This window comes from Diabrotica undecimpunctata, chromosome 3 (genome assembly GCF_040954645.1).
Source record: "Diabrotica undecimpunctata isolate CICGRU chromosome 3, icDiaUnde3, whole genome shotgun sequence".
Taxonomy (NCBI): Eukaryota; Metazoa; Arthropoda; class Insecta; order Coleoptera; family Chrysomelidae; genus Diabrotica; species Diabrotica undecimpunctata.
In genome coordinates, this window is record NC_092805.1 from 75,530,477 (window position 1) to 75,548,982 (window position 18,506).

An 18,506-nucleotide genomic window follows, 5' to 3' on the forward strand; every position below is an offset into this window, starting at 1 on the left:
TCCTCTTCAATTAGAGCAGAAATATTGTAACATTTTTAGAATGACATTATTTTTATTTGATGATATTCAATACACAGTAGAAAAAACACCCTCTTAAGGACCATCAAATTAAATAACCATAATTCGACCATAAAGTCAAAAAAACAGAGGATATTTGTCAGTTATTTTTAATCTTGTTAATTTACCTCATGATATAAATAATTATTTAAAGACACCACTTCAGGCATCATAAGATCTGGCATAAGAGCAGCTAATGTTGATAGAACTGTTGCACAATTTCTTGCTCCCTACAAATATATACACAATTGAATTATTTAAACATTTCTATAAAAAAATCTATCTACTAACCTGATTATCTTGATTTTTTTCGTCTGTTTGCCACTCTGTCAATTCTTCAATCAATTCATGTAGTAAGCTTTTATAATTAAAATTTTGTACGAGGTGCTGGATGCCTTTTGGTATACATTGCACCAAATGCTCATTTAATTTAATAAGTTGGGTTACACGAATCACAAAAGTTGTACCATGGTTATACGTTTTCATAAGATAGCCCAAAACATTGAAAATTTCATTAAATTCTTCAGTTTGCTTCTTAATAGAAGGATGCTGTAAAAACTCATAAGCTATACCAGAAATGAGGTTAACAAATGATTCTTCAACTACTTGGTTCTCCCAAAACAAAGATATTTCCCTTTGTATCAGATTATTAAGTACCAGCAAAACACTTTTTTTATCTACTTCAAACTCTTCTTCTGATTCTTTAGCAAATTTCTTTTTGCCTTTGGGCATTGATAGGTGTTGTTGTTTTTTGGCAATATTGCGTTTCTCTAGTAGATTAATGGTTTGTGTGTATAAATAAATCAACATTTTGAGTAAATTAGTGTATTTAAGTTTGACTTCATCATTTAAACTGTCTTTGTCTTCAAGTAAAAAGCCAAGGGTCTTATTAAGCTCAACAGTACCTAGAATGTTTAATACATATAATAATAAAATATATATATATATATATATATATATATATATATATATATATATATATATATTTATTTGTATATACGCTCATGGACAAAAATATCGAATTTCGTAGTCACTATTATTTCAAAATAATTTTAGATTACTGACAATATTTATATAGTAGGCTGATGTATTCAACCGGTTCGAAATATTTTGATGTTTATTTTGACGTTTATTCAGTGGTTAGTGTCATTCGTACATTTTATCATAAAAATCCTTCTTCACGTAAAGGAAAAATCATACTAATTCGGTTAGTTTTAGTTTAATTTATTAAGTTTAATTAAATATTATTTTGATTTACCTAAGTTTAAAACAAGTATCCCACCAATTTGACACTGCGATGAAGCCCAAGTAGCACATATTGTAATTTTTACGAGGAAGGATATGCACAAAAAGGTATCGCACGACGTCTCAGCAGAACTGAATCTATAATTTCGAATACTCTAAAAAGGTACCGCGTAACAGGAAATTTTGTACGAAGGCCTGGTCAAGGACGCCCAAGGTGCACAACCGCAGTTGATGACCGTTTTTTGGTTCTTAATTCTACACGAAATCGTTCATTGACATCGATATACCTCACAAATGAGCTATTGAATGTTAGACAAGTTAATGTGAGTTCACAAATAGTTAAACGAAGATCAAAAGAAGCAAACTTAAAGCGAGACGCCTCGCCAAAGTTCCACGTCTTCTCCAAAATCATAAAGATCGTCGTTTGGAATTTGCAAGAACATATATTTAGTGGAATATCGACAACTGGAAAAACGTTCTTTTCACTGATGAGACCAGAATCTTATTATGGAAGCCAGATGGTCAAAAATACGTCTAGAGAAGAGATGAACGATTCGTCAGCTGCAGTCTCGCCCAGACCGTTAGTTTTGGAGTTGATGGCATAATTCTTTGGGAAGGTATTAGTTGGGAGGTACGTGCCGCAGTTGTGGAAGTGATTGAACGGATGATTGGTGATTCTTACGTTTAAAACATCCCGTAAGATCATGTTTTGATGCTCGACCACATGCCGCTGCCATAGTGAGTAATTATGTTGATGAGGTCCAAATTCGAAGATTAGATTGGACACCGTTTAGCCCGGATTTAAATCCAATAGAGCACATGTGGGATCACCTAAAACGCAGCATACGACAAAGAAATTCCATTTCAAATACGATAGAGCAGCTTCGGCTTGCTGCACAGGATGAATGAAATGCAATTACCCAAAGATATGTCCAAAATTTACTTACAAGCATGCTGAGGAAGATGCAAGCAGTAATAAGAGCTAGAGGAGGGAATACTCGTTACTGATCATGCACTTCTTTCAGTTAAAACGACTTGTTTAAGCAATTTAAATTATCATTTAAGTTTAGAGTAAAACAACCTTATTTACCTAGTATTAAACATTTATTTTTTTCACAATTTTCTCCGCATAAAACTTAAAATTGTTCATTAAACATTGTTATAATAAACTCTATTTTACAATAAACGACTTGATTGACCAGAATTTATTTTAACAAAAATTTGAAAATTCCAAAATATTCGATATTTTTGTCCATGAGTATATATATATATATATATATATATATATATATATATATATATATATATATATATATATATATATATATATATTAATGTGATATTAAAAGTCAGATGCTAATAAAGAAAAACTGATGAATGGTAAAAAAAAAACTATCTCTCTGATGATGAGTTGTCCAAATCCTTGTTCCTTGTAGCCAACACTATCTATTCTTAACAGTTCCCTAGGTAATCAGCAATCTTACAACAAATTATTGCGAGCCTCTCGTCTTCAATGATCTCCTTCAGATGCACGTATCGTTCAAAAGATGCTAGCCTCTTCTTCTTTCGATAAACTTAATCTCTCGTTCCGGCCTGAACAGTGACTCTTGGAATATATAAGTAGAAAAGTATGACCTACAATATTTTACGGGATCAGCTTCCGTCAGATACACTTACTCCACGAAAACTCACAAATATTCACTTCAAATGCTTACTATCACTTAGGAACCGCCAGAGAGCAACGACTGTTCGCCTTGCACCCTTGGAAAACAACTGATTATCTTTTCTCCCTCAAAAATCTAGCTAAACTCTCATTCCTACATATCTATCCCACTTTTTTTCAATCAGAGTTCGTCACACTTATCCCCATCTATTCATTTAGATAACAAACAACAATTTTACCTACAATTATAAATTTCCTAAAAACTATTAACATGCTAATCGGTTTCTACAAATTCTTAAGAACTAACGGAGAAATATAATTTCTAAATAATCTATTCTATTGTCTTATTCACTGTACAGGTCCATTTGGAAAACCCGCTTCACTTAAGCTCACTCACGTCACTCGACGTGAGTGGCAAAACACACACGCTCCTATTGACAAACAAAATTTAAACAGAATTACCAGAAGACTTAAAAATCTATTAAAAGAAGAGAAAAACAGGGAGATCCAAACTTACTTAGAAAATTTGACTCCGTCTAAAGACACCAATTATTCTCTATTGATGGCGACGAGAAAGGTAAAATGTCCACAAGACGCCATACCTCCTCTAAAAAATGTCAAAGGTAAATGGGCAAGAACAGACACAGAAAAATCTGAGACATTCGCTGAACATCTTTCTACAGTATTTAGTCCATTTAACAGAGTAGTGCCATTAGAACAAGAAGAACCATTTAATTCTTTTCTTGAGGCTCCATATCAAATGGAACCAATCACCAAGTTTTATATTAAAGAAGTAAAACAGATAATAAAGAATGAGATACAACCCAATAAGGCTCCGGGATTCGACCTCATAACGGGTAAGATCCTCCAGGAACTAACCAATGACTGTTACAGAATAATCACTATGATCTTCAATGATATGCTTAGTCTGCATTACTTCCCTCTGCAATGGAAAGTGGCACAGATTATACTCATTCAAAAACCTGGTAAAGATCCAAAAGATGTCAACTCATACCGACCGATTAGTCTACTCCCAGTCATCTCTAAGGTCTTCGAAAAACTTCTGCTACGAAAAATCAAACCAATATTGGACGAAAAGTGCCTCATACCTGACCATCAATTCGGTTTTCGTAACCAACATGGTACAATCGAACAAGTTCACAGACTATACACAACAATAAGAAGTAGTCTCGAGAACAAACAATACTGTACTGCAGCCTTTTTAGACGCCTCTCAAGCTTTTGACAAGGTGTGGCATACAGGACTTCTATACAAATTAAAGAAAAATTTACCTTACCCTTACTTTAAACTGCTTCAATCATACCTTACAGAAAGGAGATATCTGGTAAAATATAGTGAGGCCTATACAAAACTCTACCCCATCCTATCTGGTGTACCCCAGGGTAGTGTAAGCAAACCAATATTATTTTCAATTTTACATAGCATAACAACTCTCCAGGATATCTTGAAAATTTATTTAAATGATTTAGTAATTTTAATTTTATCTTTGGCTGATAAAATGAATCATAACAATATATATATATATATATATATATATATATATATATATATATATATATATATATATATATATATATATATATATATATATATATATATATATATATATATATATATATATATATATATATATATATATATATATATATATATATATATATATATATATATTGTAAAGCCTACGAGCGTCAATTTATATTTTTAAAGTATTCAACTAGTGAATTCAGAGGTTTAATCAATCGTTCAGGTTGGGAAATAAAAGAAGAAGTCAACTACTTCATAAGTTTATCGAAGACGTTTCGCTTTATATTTCTAAAGCTTCATCAGTTCTCTAAAATACAACAAATGACATAGAGTTTATAGAAAATACAGATGTTAATAGTTTATAACTTACAACTCAATATGTAGTATATTATCGATGTTATTATATATGTACTGTAAACTTTACTCATTATTTAAAACTAACTTTACAAAATAAAAACAAAAAACACAAACTCTGCAGAAAATAATGTTCATACTCCTAGATACGAAGATTTAAAAATTTTTAAACGGACATTTGGCTTCATTTAGAGATGGTTCTCCACTGAAGACAAAAAAAAGCACTGATTTATTGCAATCCAGGGTCATTGAATGATTAGTTGGACGGGTGGATTTGTATTATGGCGGAAATATATATATATATATATATATATATATATATATATATATATATATATATATATATATATATATATATAGATCTAGCGGTTAATGTGGGCCCCGTACTAAAACGGTATTATACTAACTCCAGGCGAATATACACCGTGTATATTATTATCTGGGTAGCGCTGTATGTGGACTCCGACCAACACGTCGGATTAAGTGGACTCCGTAATAGGTTGAAACACTTTTGGGATCCGTATACACTTCTTTGCGTACACAACTAAACTCCTCCGATGTTGCCAATAATTTGATTAGTCGTAGATTTTTAAATTTTACAGCAGGTACGTTTTGGAACTTGAAATTTATTTAAATATCAATCAATTTAGTTAAAAATAGTGTATTTGGTATTAAGCTGATCGCTGAAAATCACATAATAAATGTGAAAGTGCTATCTCTGCCGGCAAATATGCAAAGAAAAACTTAAAATGAGAGAGGACAAAACCAGTCAGCTGAAGGAACCTTTTAACGATGTTGAGCTTGGATCCACTATCTACGTATATAATAAAGAATAGTACGGCACAGACTGAAGATCTGAGCACAAAGCTTATTATAAAATTTTGACCAAAAATACAACAGTTACTGATGTCCAAAGTCTGCAGGCAAACAAAGCAAAGACAAAGTTTTTGCCTTGCTTAAACCTGACAAAAACCTCAAAGACCACAAAAGCTATTGGTCAATATATTTATTTTGCTTTACAAAATACTCCTCAAGAGGTAAAACAGAAGAAAAACTCAAATTAAAAGACAAAACTTGCTACAGACAGGGAAGATCATGTACGTCACAAATACTAAATCTTGCCCAACACAGCAAAGATGGGTACGAAAGATCAGTTATGAGGAGTGGTATTTGTCAATCTAAGCAGCAATTTGCAGCTTACGACACTTATAAGAGGGCATTTTTTCAAAATCTATATGATATCTCCTTAGGTAATAAACTTACTTGTTTTACTAGCGTATGCCTACACAACAGAAGATTTTTGGTATTTCTCAATGGTAAAAATAGCAGATGGAGAACGCAGAAGAACGGTCTCCTTTGGGGTAGCGTAATGGCACCTACACTGTATAAAATGTACACAAACCATCAACCCATACCAGTAAATACCAGGACTTTTATTATGTATACGACACATCTATTATTGCACAACCAAAAACTTTTGTTGCTGAAGTGGAGAAAAATCTAAATCATGCTTTAAACACAATAAAAATAGACTATAAATCGTTTTTAAGCCAAACCCCGGAAAAACTCAGGTGTGCTACTTTAATGTCCCCAACACAGACGTTTTCACAAATCTGAACATCCAATAGTGTCATGAAATCCTTATACTCTGGACTTGCTATAAATATCTTGAAGATAGTTTGTATTACACTTAGTCATTCACAGAACTTTGTTTAAAACTAAAAGGCACACTGAGGACCAGAAGTATTATTCTCCGCAAACTTGTCAGCTAAAAATGAGAAGCACATCCTTCCACCCTTAAAACGTAAACGCTTGCATTCTATGCTTCTGCTGCCGAATATACCTTGCCAGTATGAATGACACCAACACATACTTAACTCGTAGATTTAGCTATAAATTAGTCATCCAAATTCAGCGGATATTAAGACTCACATCCATACATAAGCTCTACAATATCGTAGCTACCAAGACACCTAATATTCGAAGATAAGTAGCTAAGGAACGAAAGAAACAAAATCTAGATTCGCAACATGTACTCCACGAATACAAGCCCATTTTATGACTAAAATCGAAAAAAAACTGGCCATATCAACACGTGTGTAAGATATACCAAAAAAAGCTAATCCTCGCCATCTGAACCCTCAGGAGGACTCTTGCCTGCAAACACCGGTTAACTTGTGTGAATGTGGGGTGGTAAAAGATTCTTCACACCTTCTTAGTTGACTTTGCCATTTAAATTGCTCTTTTCTGAAGGGACAAGGTTTAATTATTTAAACTGAACATGTAGAGTACAGTCAGTAAGCTATTGCTTATAAAAATCATTGCAAATTGGACACTAACTCCACTTATATTGATTAGATATTACCCCTAAATTACCTTACCATTCAGAAGTATGTAATATTGGTAAAGTGATATATTCTGGCTAGATAAATTAAGCATGTTAACGAATATATATAGTCCATACATCGGAAAATGCAGTGCTCATGACGTCACCAACGACAATGGAAATAGAATAATAGGATTTGCAGCATCCAAGGGCATGGTCGTTGGAAGTACCTACTTCCCCCATAAGAATATCCATAAAGTAACATGGACGTCGCCTGATGGTACAACCAAAAATCAAATAGATCACATCCTAATAGAAACCAGGCACTTCTCTAATCTAATGGATGTACGTACTTATCGTGGAGCTAATATAGATTCAGACCACTTCTTAGTAGGCGCAAAAATAAGAGCAAGAATCTCAAATGCAAAAAAAGAAAAGGGCAAGAAAAGTACTCGCTACAATTTAAAACTCTTGAAAGAGCCCCGTGCACTAGAAAGGTATCAAAATTACTTTGAACATGAAAGCACAACAGATGAGAATTTAACAGCTAGCGAGCAATGGGATATATGTAGAAGAACAATTAAGGAAGCGGCAAACAACGTCCTAGGACCAGAAGAATCCACTCCACGCAACAGTTGGTTCGACGATGAATGTGAAGATATCACTAAAAGAAAAAATTATGCATATAAACTTATGCAACAAAGAAGAACACGGGATAAGGAGCAAATGTACAAAGATCTTAGGAAGGAGGAAAAACGCATACATCGAAGGAAAAAGCGGACCTTCGAAAACCAGATTATGCAAGAGCTTCAATCATTAAAGGGGCAAAATGAAACTAGAAAGTTCTATAATATCCTAAATAAGACAAGAAAAGAATTTAAACCACGGCTGACGATGTGTAGAGACAAAAATGGACATATAGTCAGTATCGCTGACGCAGTACAAAGCAGATGGGTTGAGCACTTCAAAGAACTACTTGGTACCGAAGTGGAAAATGATGCGTCACCCCAAAAACCAAGAAATAACACTCACGTAGAACCTCCTTCAATATTTGAAGTGAAAGACGCAATCACACGACTCAAAAATAGCAAGTCCCCAGGAGTGGATTGTATCCCCGCAGAGCTCATCAAACATGGAGGTAACAGCATTATGCACCAAATTCACAACATAATAGTCAAAGTCTGGGAAGAAGAACAAATGCCAGAGGAATGGTGCACTGGAATCATATGTCCACTGCACAAAAAGGGAGATTTGTTGGAATGTAAAAATTATAGGGGTATAACTCTTCTGAATACAATGTACAAAATATTCTCCAACACCCTGTACAGCCGTTTAAGTACGTACGTGGAAGAAATCCTTGGTGAGTATCAAAGCGGTTTTAGACCAGGTAGGTCAACAATTGACCAGATTTTTGTGCTACGTCAAATCCTAGAAAAAACCAATGAATTTAATATTGACACGTTCCATCTCTTTGTGGACTTTAAGTCAGCGTATGATAGCGTCCTAAGAGGTAAATTATACGAAGCCATGAATGAACTTAACATTCTCCATAAATTAATAAGGCTCGTAAAAACAACTATGAGTAAAGTGATCTGCAGAGTGCAAATACAAGGCGATATGTCACAAGCGTTTGAAACATATGCAGGGTTAAGGCAGGGAGACGCGCTGGCGTGCCTTCTCTTTAATATAGCGTTAGAAAAGACTATAAGAGATGCCGAGGTACACAATAGGGGAACAATCTTTAATAAATCAACGCAGATTATGGCTTACGCTGACGATCTGGATTTGATCGCACGTACTACACGAGGACTTAAAGAGATGACTTCCACCTTCTTGACAGCCGCACAAAATATGGGCCTTAAAATAAACGAGGAAAAAACCAAAATGTTAGCATCTATTACAAATAACAGAGATAGAGCTAGAAACGCCGAAGAAAACTTCAGTATAGACCAATATAATTTTGAGGTAGTAAATAGGTTTACATATTTGGGTTCTCTCAGAACAAACGACAATGATACATCTGAAGAAGTAAAACGGAGGGTACTGCTAGCAAACAAATGTTATTTTGGACTAAGCAAGCAGCTAAAAAACAGAAATTTAAGCCAGAAAACCAAACTAATAATATATAGAACACTCATCCTACCAGTGCTGACATATGGGTCAGAAACATGGACCATCTCCAAAACAGACGCAAATCTTCTGCTCGTCTTCGAAAGGAAGATACTAAGAAGAATAATGGGCGCATTCTGTGAGAATGGTATTTGGAGAAGGCAATATAATTTCGAATTGTACGAGAAGTATAAAAAAATAGTAAATGGTAGAGATGTAATATCCTTCATAAAAATAGGTAGGCTTAGATGGGCTGGACATGTGTCAAGAGCAAATGAAAATTACCCACCCAGACGAACTCTATTATCGGTCCCAGTGGGAAATAGGAGTAGAGGCAGACCAGACTGAGATGGAGGGACGGTGTGGACGAGGACGCAAGGAAAATCGGCGCCGCAAATTGGCAACGGTTGGCGATGAACAGAAACGACTGGCGAAATAGACTGGGGAAGGTCAAGGCTCAACTAGAGCTGTAGCACCACTGATGATGATGACATGTTAACGAATCGACACAGCAAATATTATGGAATGGTCAAGTGAGCTCCGTATATCGGTGTCCACTTCACCGCGGAGCTCACTTGAACCTTCATTTTAACATGGGCGGAGTTTACTTTATGCCGTAGATATATATATATATATATATATATATATATATATATATATATATATATATATATATATATATATATATACATATGGAAAAAGGATAGTGATCCTTTCCCAAGTTAATATGCTCCTTTTCTAACTTGGCTGCACCATACTGAAGACGACCAATAGTCAGAAATACGTATATACGGTTGCCTTCCATCGATATACCATATTGGGTTTTCTGTTTTGAGAGACATGCCATTACTTACTATGTATAAGTATAAGTAAATATATATTATATATAATATATATCTATAATATATATATATATATATATATATATATATATATATATATATATATATATATATATATATATATATTATAATTTATGTTTTGGGCTATGAGCAATTGTCTAGTCAAGTCAACACTATTATAGAAGTTACCCATACTTTTCCAGTAGTCATTCAGACGGTTCATCTTAATTGTCCCCATATGGAACATAAAACCGAGAAAAGTTTTAAATTCTGTTTGTGTTGTCTCTTTCCAAAACGCAATCCTTGATTTTTCTGAACGCCTTTGTGCATATATTTCGTCAGAGTCAATCAGAGTCACTTCCACCATTCATTTAATCTACATCGTCCTCGCCATATGCTTCTAACAATGATTGTAATTCAGCAGTGGTCAATCTTCCTTTATGTTCACATCTAGCTTTTTTAGATGTCGAAGACATATTATTTACATCAATTTTTTTATAAATACTATAACTCACTTTTACGGAGGTAATTAACAATAAAAACGTTCTACTAGAAACTATCAACTTACGACTTCCAATACTATAATACGTTTTTACTCAATAATAGCTCCTGTATAAGTAAAATTGTTTTTTAATGTGCTTCATTGAAGCACACTAGACATATTGCAGTTTTGCCATCACATTCTTCACAGTATGTTTTAACTTTTTTAACTTTTCTATCGGCCTTTCTACTAGTCATGCTTCTTCTTAAAATTTTGTAACATCTTGTATACTTTCTTCTCTTTGTATTATCTACATCGCTTTACCTGAGATGGTATTTTTGAGTGTAACTGGTCGTGAGGGTTACAACATTTCTTTATTTCCAAATGCCTTGTTGTGTGTTGGTGACTCTTTAGCCATTATAAAGTCCAATTGTTTTAAGTTCAACCGAGTTTTAGATTCAATTAGGTGAGAATCATGATCAGCCTGTACACTGGTTAGCTCATCTAGAGTAAGATTATATTTCAATTGAGCGGTGAATGTACTTCATGTATCGCAAGTGTCTATGACTTTCATTGCATTCATCAATATACAGTTGATACATCTTTTCTATTGTAAGTTATGTGCCCAGATAATTTTTCTTGCTCCTTTCTCTGGAATAATGACTCTCGTACTTTGGGATGGAATTGATATATTGATATATTATACTATTTATGGTTTCGGTAGGAGTTTTATTGATTTACCTCTTTGATAAACTTTTATTAAACCTCCTGGCTTAATTTTTTCCAACATATTCACTACTACTAAATTAGATATACAAAGTTTGTTTAAAAACATAACCTTGCACACCTATCGTTAATTGTTCACTGTAAAATTGCAGTGTAGTGTATTATTTTTAGATTTGGTAGTGTTTGGGTCTTTTTTTCTTGATCGAAGAGTAGGTTGGATGTCGACACATGAGAAGATAAATTGCTTTTTAACTATTGCGAACTAAATAAAATGGTTACAATTATTTTAGTTCATGACAATTCCACCAGATACCAGGGTACATAACAGTGCACACATTTAGTAGAGGTAAACAACACCAAGTCCACATGGTGTTGTTTACCTCGGACAGGAAGTGGACTTAGTGTTTATTAAAAAGTGGGTAACTTGGCGTAAAATTCTCTCTATACATCGTATGGTTTACCTCTGTGTAGAGCCAGAAAAGTTATAATCAAAAGTGCAATAGTCCAAATTTTGATAAGAATGGGCAATGCCCTTTACCTCCGGGGTACAGAATATATATATATATATATATATATATATATATATATATATATATATATATATATATATATATATATATATTCTATATGTAATCTATCATCTTTTATTTTGTGATATTGACGATTTATGTAATCTTAGTAAAACATCATTTGCTCACTTAAGTCTATACCACACTTATATTTATTATATTGAGCAATTAACAGGTTTCTCAGATACCAATCCTCTTCTTGATCTAGTTCTAACCATATGATAACCAAATTCTGAATATATCAAGTATATGTCTCGTTTATCTCTGCACTTGGTCACACACATTCCTTCAGGACTGTAAATACTGACCACTTTTTTTTACACGTTTTTTTTAGTTTCTTTGACAAGTGGAGATTGTCTATTCGGTTATTTCTTAATATGGCTATGAGCAATTGTCTAGTCAAGTCAATGCTATTATAGATGATACCCGTACGTTTCCAGTATTCAGACGGTTCATCTTAACTGTCCCCATATGGAATATAAGCCCGAAATAAACCCGTCTTAAATTCTGTTTGTGTTGTCTCTTTCCAAAACGCAATCATCGATTTTTCTGATCGACTTTGTGCAAATATTTCGCCAGAATCAATCAGAGTCACTTCTACCATTCATTTAATCTACATCGTCCTCGCCAGATGCTTCTAACAATGACTGTAATTCAACAGTGGTCAATCTACGTTTATACTCACATCTAGCTATTTTAGATGTCGAAGGCAAATTATTTACATCCATTTTTTTACAAATACTATAACTCACTTTTACGTAGGTAATTAACAATTAAAATTTACTACTAGAAACTATCAACTTACGACTTCCAATACTATAAGGCTACTTGAGGCACAATACGTTTTTACTCAATAATAGTTCCTGTATAAGTAAAATTGTTTTTTAATGTGCTTCATTGAAGCACACTAGACATATTGCAGTTTTGCCATCACATTCTTCACAGTATCTTTTAACTTTTTTAACTTTTCTATCGGCCTTTCTACTAGTCATGCTTCTTCTTAAAATTTTGTAACATCTTGTACACTTTCTTCTCTTTGTATTATCTACATCGCTTTGCCTGAGATGGTATTTTTGGGTATAACTGGTCGTGAGGGTTACAACATTTCTTTATTTGCAAATGCCTTCGTGAACTCCAGTCTGAACTCAAGGATAGGTTGTCGCTTTTTTTACGTTTTCTATTATTTAACAACTAAGCATTGACTACTGCAGTATTAAATGCGGTATTAAATATTAATTCCACTACCACTTTCCGGTACCACTTCAGAATTTTGCGTATTGGGCTTTGGTAAGAAGCCAGTTGATCACTAAAATCAACACTCTTTTTCACCAAGTTATAATCGAGAATAGTTTTTGGTTTTAGTACTTGTGTATAATTTTTCTTTTCCTTTGATTAAACCAGGGATGGCCAACCCGCGGCACGCGTGCCACTCTGTGGCACGATTGAGTCCTATCAGTGGCACGCGTAACGTTTTGGATTAAAACACTTTCAAAAAAATTAAAACTTGAAAAACAAAAAAAAAATAAAAAGAAACTTGGTAGGTTTACGGAAGTTACGATAGATGCGGCATCATTGCATCCTCTGGCGAGCGATATTGCTGCGATTGGTGCACGTGATCCTAGCTGTCGTAATGTGCAATAGGACTGCGTTACCCTTGCTTAGTTTATTTTAAACTGCCGCGTTGTATGTGCACATTTTGTCATCGCGCATTGTTTCTTTAAAATTTTAAAAGTATTTGTTCAATATGTCCACGAGTAAGCCTTCGACTTCAAAACGAAAATACGAAGATGATATTGCAATTCGCGATTTTCAACCTGCTTGGGAAGAACAATTTTTATTTACTAATCGTAATACTTCAAAGCCTGTTTGTTTGATATGTGGATTGTCTGTAGCAGTTCCGAAAAAATTAATTTAACCTGGAACGACATTATAAACAACTGCATAAGGACTTCAGCAACAAATATCCTATTGGTTCACATTTGCGAGCCGACTTTATTGAAAAAAAAAAAAAAAAAGAAAACCCTAGCCAGCCAACAGTCACTGTTTCAGAAGAGAAGTGATGAAATGGAAACTATGGTTAAAACATCATATGAACTTTCTCTGCTGTTAGCCCGGAAGAAAAAAGCCTACTCTGATGGAGAGGAGATAATTAAAAATAGTCTGGCAATATTTGCTAAAAATGTGGGAGATGTAAAGATCAAAAATATGGTCGATAATATTGCATTATCCCGAAATACAGTCATGCGCCGTATAGATGATATGGGCCAGGATGTTGTTTCCCAAGTTATAAGTGGATTAAAATCCTGCAAATTCTTTTCTTTAGCGTTGGATGAAAGTTGTGACAACACAGAAAATGCGCAGTTAAGCATTTTTGTCCGTTATACCAATGATAATTTTGAAAATGCCGAAGAGCTTCTGGATTTGCGTCAACTAGTCACAACAACAGGAGAGGACATTTTTCAACAGCTTAAAAACGTAATCGAAGTCAACAAAGTTGAATGGTCAAAATTAGATAGTATTTGTACAGATGGAGCTCCTTGCATGGTTGGTAGACTAAAGGGGTTTGTTACATTACTGGAAAACTATTTGGGAAGAAAAGTTTTTAAGTACCATTGTATTATTCACCAGGAAGCTCTTTGTGCCAAGGACCTAAACATGTCATCTGTTGTTGACCCTGTAACACGCTGCATTAACAAAATACGAGCTCGGGCATTGAATCGACGACAATTTCGAGACTGTTCGCGGAAGAAACGGAGCAAGATGGAGAGTTACTTCTCCATTGCAGTGTGCGCTGGCTCTCCAAAGGAAATGCACTCGAAAGGTTTTGGAACTTGAAGGAGTGCGTCTTAAAATATTTTCAAGAAAACAATGAACTACCCAGTGAGTGCTCGTTACTTAATGATAAAGATTGGCTTTGGGATTTAGCTTTTCTCACTGATATTATGAGACATTTAAATTTATTAAATTTAAGATTACAGGGAAAAAATTGTATTTTTCCTACTCTAGTTGGTCATATATCTTCTTTTGTGAATAAACTTATGCTTTTTTGTAACGATTTTGGAGAACAGAGATTGACACATTTCACATTAATGCAGGAATTAGCCAACAAGGTCAGTAGAACTCCAAATTATGACAAATTTAAAAACCTTATATCTATTTTGCTAGGTTCATTCAATACCCGGTTTGAAGATTTTCAAAAAGACAAAATGAATGTTGACCTTTTCATAAATCCTTTTTCTATTTCTCTGCAAGATATCAATTGTTACTCAGCTGAAATACAGATCGAAATTATTGATTTACAGAACCACACTATAATAAAAACCAAATATAGGGAAATTATTTCAACTGTTACTGATCCCAATTATATTGAATTTTGGAAATTTGTACCAGCAAACAATTTTCCTAATTTACACGAGTTAGCTCTAAGATATTGTTGTAGATTTGGTTCAACGTACGTTTGTGAGCAAATGTTCTCTATTATGAACATAATAAAATCAAAATATCGGTCACGATTAACTGACATGCATTTAAAAAATCTAATTCTGTTGGCTAGTTCCGAAATTAATCCCAATATAGATGAATTAATTAAAAAAATACAAGTTCAAATACCACATTAAATAAGTAACTGTTTAATAATTTGAATTTTAGATAATAAGAAAATATTTAAGTTTTTTTGTTTAACGTTTTTATTTTATTTTTATTAACAATAAAGTAAGTTTGTTGTTATGTTTTACTTATTACGTTATTTTTTAAACCTCCACTATCTTGACTAAACGGAAAAATGTGGAATTTACATAAGAAATACATATTGTACCGTATATTATTAATGTTAGTATGTCGAAAAATTTTAGTGGCACGCCAATTTTTTTTTGTTCTCATATTGGCACTCGACTTAAAAAGGTTGGCCACCCCTGGATTAAACCAAGATACAACTATTGTGTTTAAATGTTGTAAGGATTAAAACTGGTCTTTTGTCGACCCATTTTATCACTTGTAAAATCAATAATGGGGTTAAGTTTCATCGTGAGTAACTGGTTGCAACTTTTTTAATCGAGATTTTGGTTTTACATGTTTTTATAGTAAAACATCTGCACATAAATAATTCGTTTCTTGAACAATGATTTCAATTCATCGACCAATATTCTAAAATAAGGTGTTATTACGTCGTCCGGAATATTATAAACTGGTTCTCTTTCACAAAGCATTGGAAATATGGTTTACATTCTATATTTAGAAGAATCTTTTACTGCAACTCTTGCTCGACTAAACTAAACTAAATTAATACACAAAACAAATTAATCAATTTTTTTTATAGAAATGCAGATTCCTTTCGGATTTTTATCAGTGCGGCATGAGTCACTGCTGTCTCGTATATCCAGACCTCTTATCGCATTACAGACATAATTCTCAATTAGCAGTGCGGTACAAGATACATTTAGGTCGTATAATCTTAAAGCCGTAATAAGACCATAAGACCGTATGTTATAAATAAATATATCCCTATAAGAATTATCTTGAAAGATGAAAAAAATACAATAAAAAAGTGCAATATTAAGTGTTATTTAAAAAATGGTAAGTCATTCACGGGCGTACAGTTAAAAACAAAAGTTTTCAGTGTTCTATTGCTTGAATATTATTATCTGGTGTTCTGAAAATGTTGACATTTTTTCCTGGTCTGATCTTCCTCAACTAACGTCATCTTTCTTAATTGGTGGGTTGTGTTGTTCAGGTCTCTTTAAGTGTTTTTGTTGCTATAAATACTGAGTGATCTTCTTTAGACAATGTACTAATGTAGTGTTCAAATGTGGCATTGCGTGCATCATGTAGCGCTGATCTTAGTTGTCTGATTAGTCGATTATATTTGTGTTCGTCATTAAGATTTCGGCTTCTTGGTCATTTACCTATTGCTCTTCATTTTTCGACTCTTAGTTGTATAATATAATTCGGAGTGTTATTTGTATTCTCTTAATTTGGAATTGTTAATCGTGTAGCTCCATATGAAATAGTAGAAGATGAAAACGATAGCATATTCATCCATAAAAAAAGGAAACGCGATAAAGATATCTGAAACAACCGTTTTATGTTATAATAGATGAAATAATCCGAAATTACCACAGGTGAACAGGGCACTATAAAGAGGAAGTAGAATTAGCTATGAAACAGCTTGAATGGGGAAAAGAAGTAAGCTTAGACCAAATACCAGCAGGAATTATTCAACTGAGGAAAAAAATTAAATGGATAACAATATTCACTCCATTTACAGAAAAGAAGGTGACCCGCAAAAATTTTAAGAACTTCTTTAATAGACTCCAGTCAACAATTTCCTAATCATGTTTAAAAAACGTACGGAATGCACTGTATATACTAACCCAAGTCGTCAACATACTTGTTGCAGTTATGTATTACGATGAACTTAAAGGTTATGCACGGCTCTCCTTGTATAGGTATACAGGCATGTACCCGTGCGGGAGAAAAAAGATTTGTCATACCGTTACATTATGTCACATTTTAACGTTGAATATTTTATGGTCCCCTTTGGGTAATAAAACGAATGATCGATTTTTTCTCGCACACATCTCGCCTATGTAACTTTACAAAGCGAGTCATTTTATGGGTATTAAAGAACCGTCTATGGCCATCATATAATTTTACGCTAATATTTCACGTTCTACGACGCATTCCACGTTTGACACACTGTCTTGTTTAGTTTTCTGTCATACTATTTGTTAAATCCTATCTCATTCTCGTCACAGCGTCAAGGAGCAGTAAATGTGTGCAGTGAACGGGAGGCATATGTCTAACAGTAAACGTTGGAAATTTTTCGAGTTTATCATATCTTCTTCTTTGAGTGCCTCTCCTATCGGAGATTGGATATCATTAGGGCGATTCTAATTTTATTTACTGCTGTTTTGAATAATTCGTTAGTGATACAGCCAAACCACTCTCTTAAATTTCTCATCCAGGACATTCTTCTATGGCCTGGATTTCTGCGTCCTTGGATTTTTCCTTGCATTATATTTTATAGGAATGTGTACTTTTGTCCTCTCATCAGGTGGCCAAAGTATTCAAGTTTTCTCTTTTTTATATTCAGTATAACTCCTGGATCGTTATTTATTCTGCGTATTACCTCTTCATTTGTAATTTTATCCACCCAACTTATTTTTAGTATACGGCGGTAGCACCACTTCTCAAAGTTTTCAAGATTTTCAACATTCTTCTGTTTAAGAGTCCATGCCTCAACACAGTAAAGCAAAGTACTGAATACATACTAAGTAGTTAACTAAAAGTGGACGTATGCAAAAAGATGTACGACGTAATCGTATGGTATTCGCTAAATCCTGTCACGTAATATGCCACACACCTTTGTGCGTTAATTCGTTTTATTGCTGCCAGTTTAAGGTGTTATTAGATGCCGCCATGTTTAATTTCTCTCCACCATCGTATTATCTCCGTTAAATCCTATCATTTTAGGCTTCATATGTCATGATTAGACCTATAGGACCGGAAAAACGCAACTAAGGCTCTTTTGACATAACTTATATAGGAGCAAAGATATATACCTATGGTCCTTTTGACGTATTGATGTATT

General features: G+C 33.8%; 1 protein-coding gene across 2 annotated transcripts in view; it reads right to left on the reverse strand.

Annotated features, from left to right (window-relative positions):
* The window catches only part of Cap-D2 (CAP-D2 condensin subunit), a 329,802-nt gene that overhangs the window by 278,352 nt on the left and 32,944 nt on the right, over window positions 1-18,506 (reverse strand). For both annotated transcript variants that reach the window (XM_072526074.1, XM_072526073.1), the window contains exons 3-4: window positions 349-962; window positions 186-287 (exon numbers count right to left, since the gene is read on the reverse strand). In XM_072526074.1, the coding sequence (XP_072382175.1) occupies window positions 186-287; window positions 349-962 (716 nt within the window). The remainder of the gene's footprint in view (window positions 1-185; window positions 288-348; window positions 963-18,506) is intronic.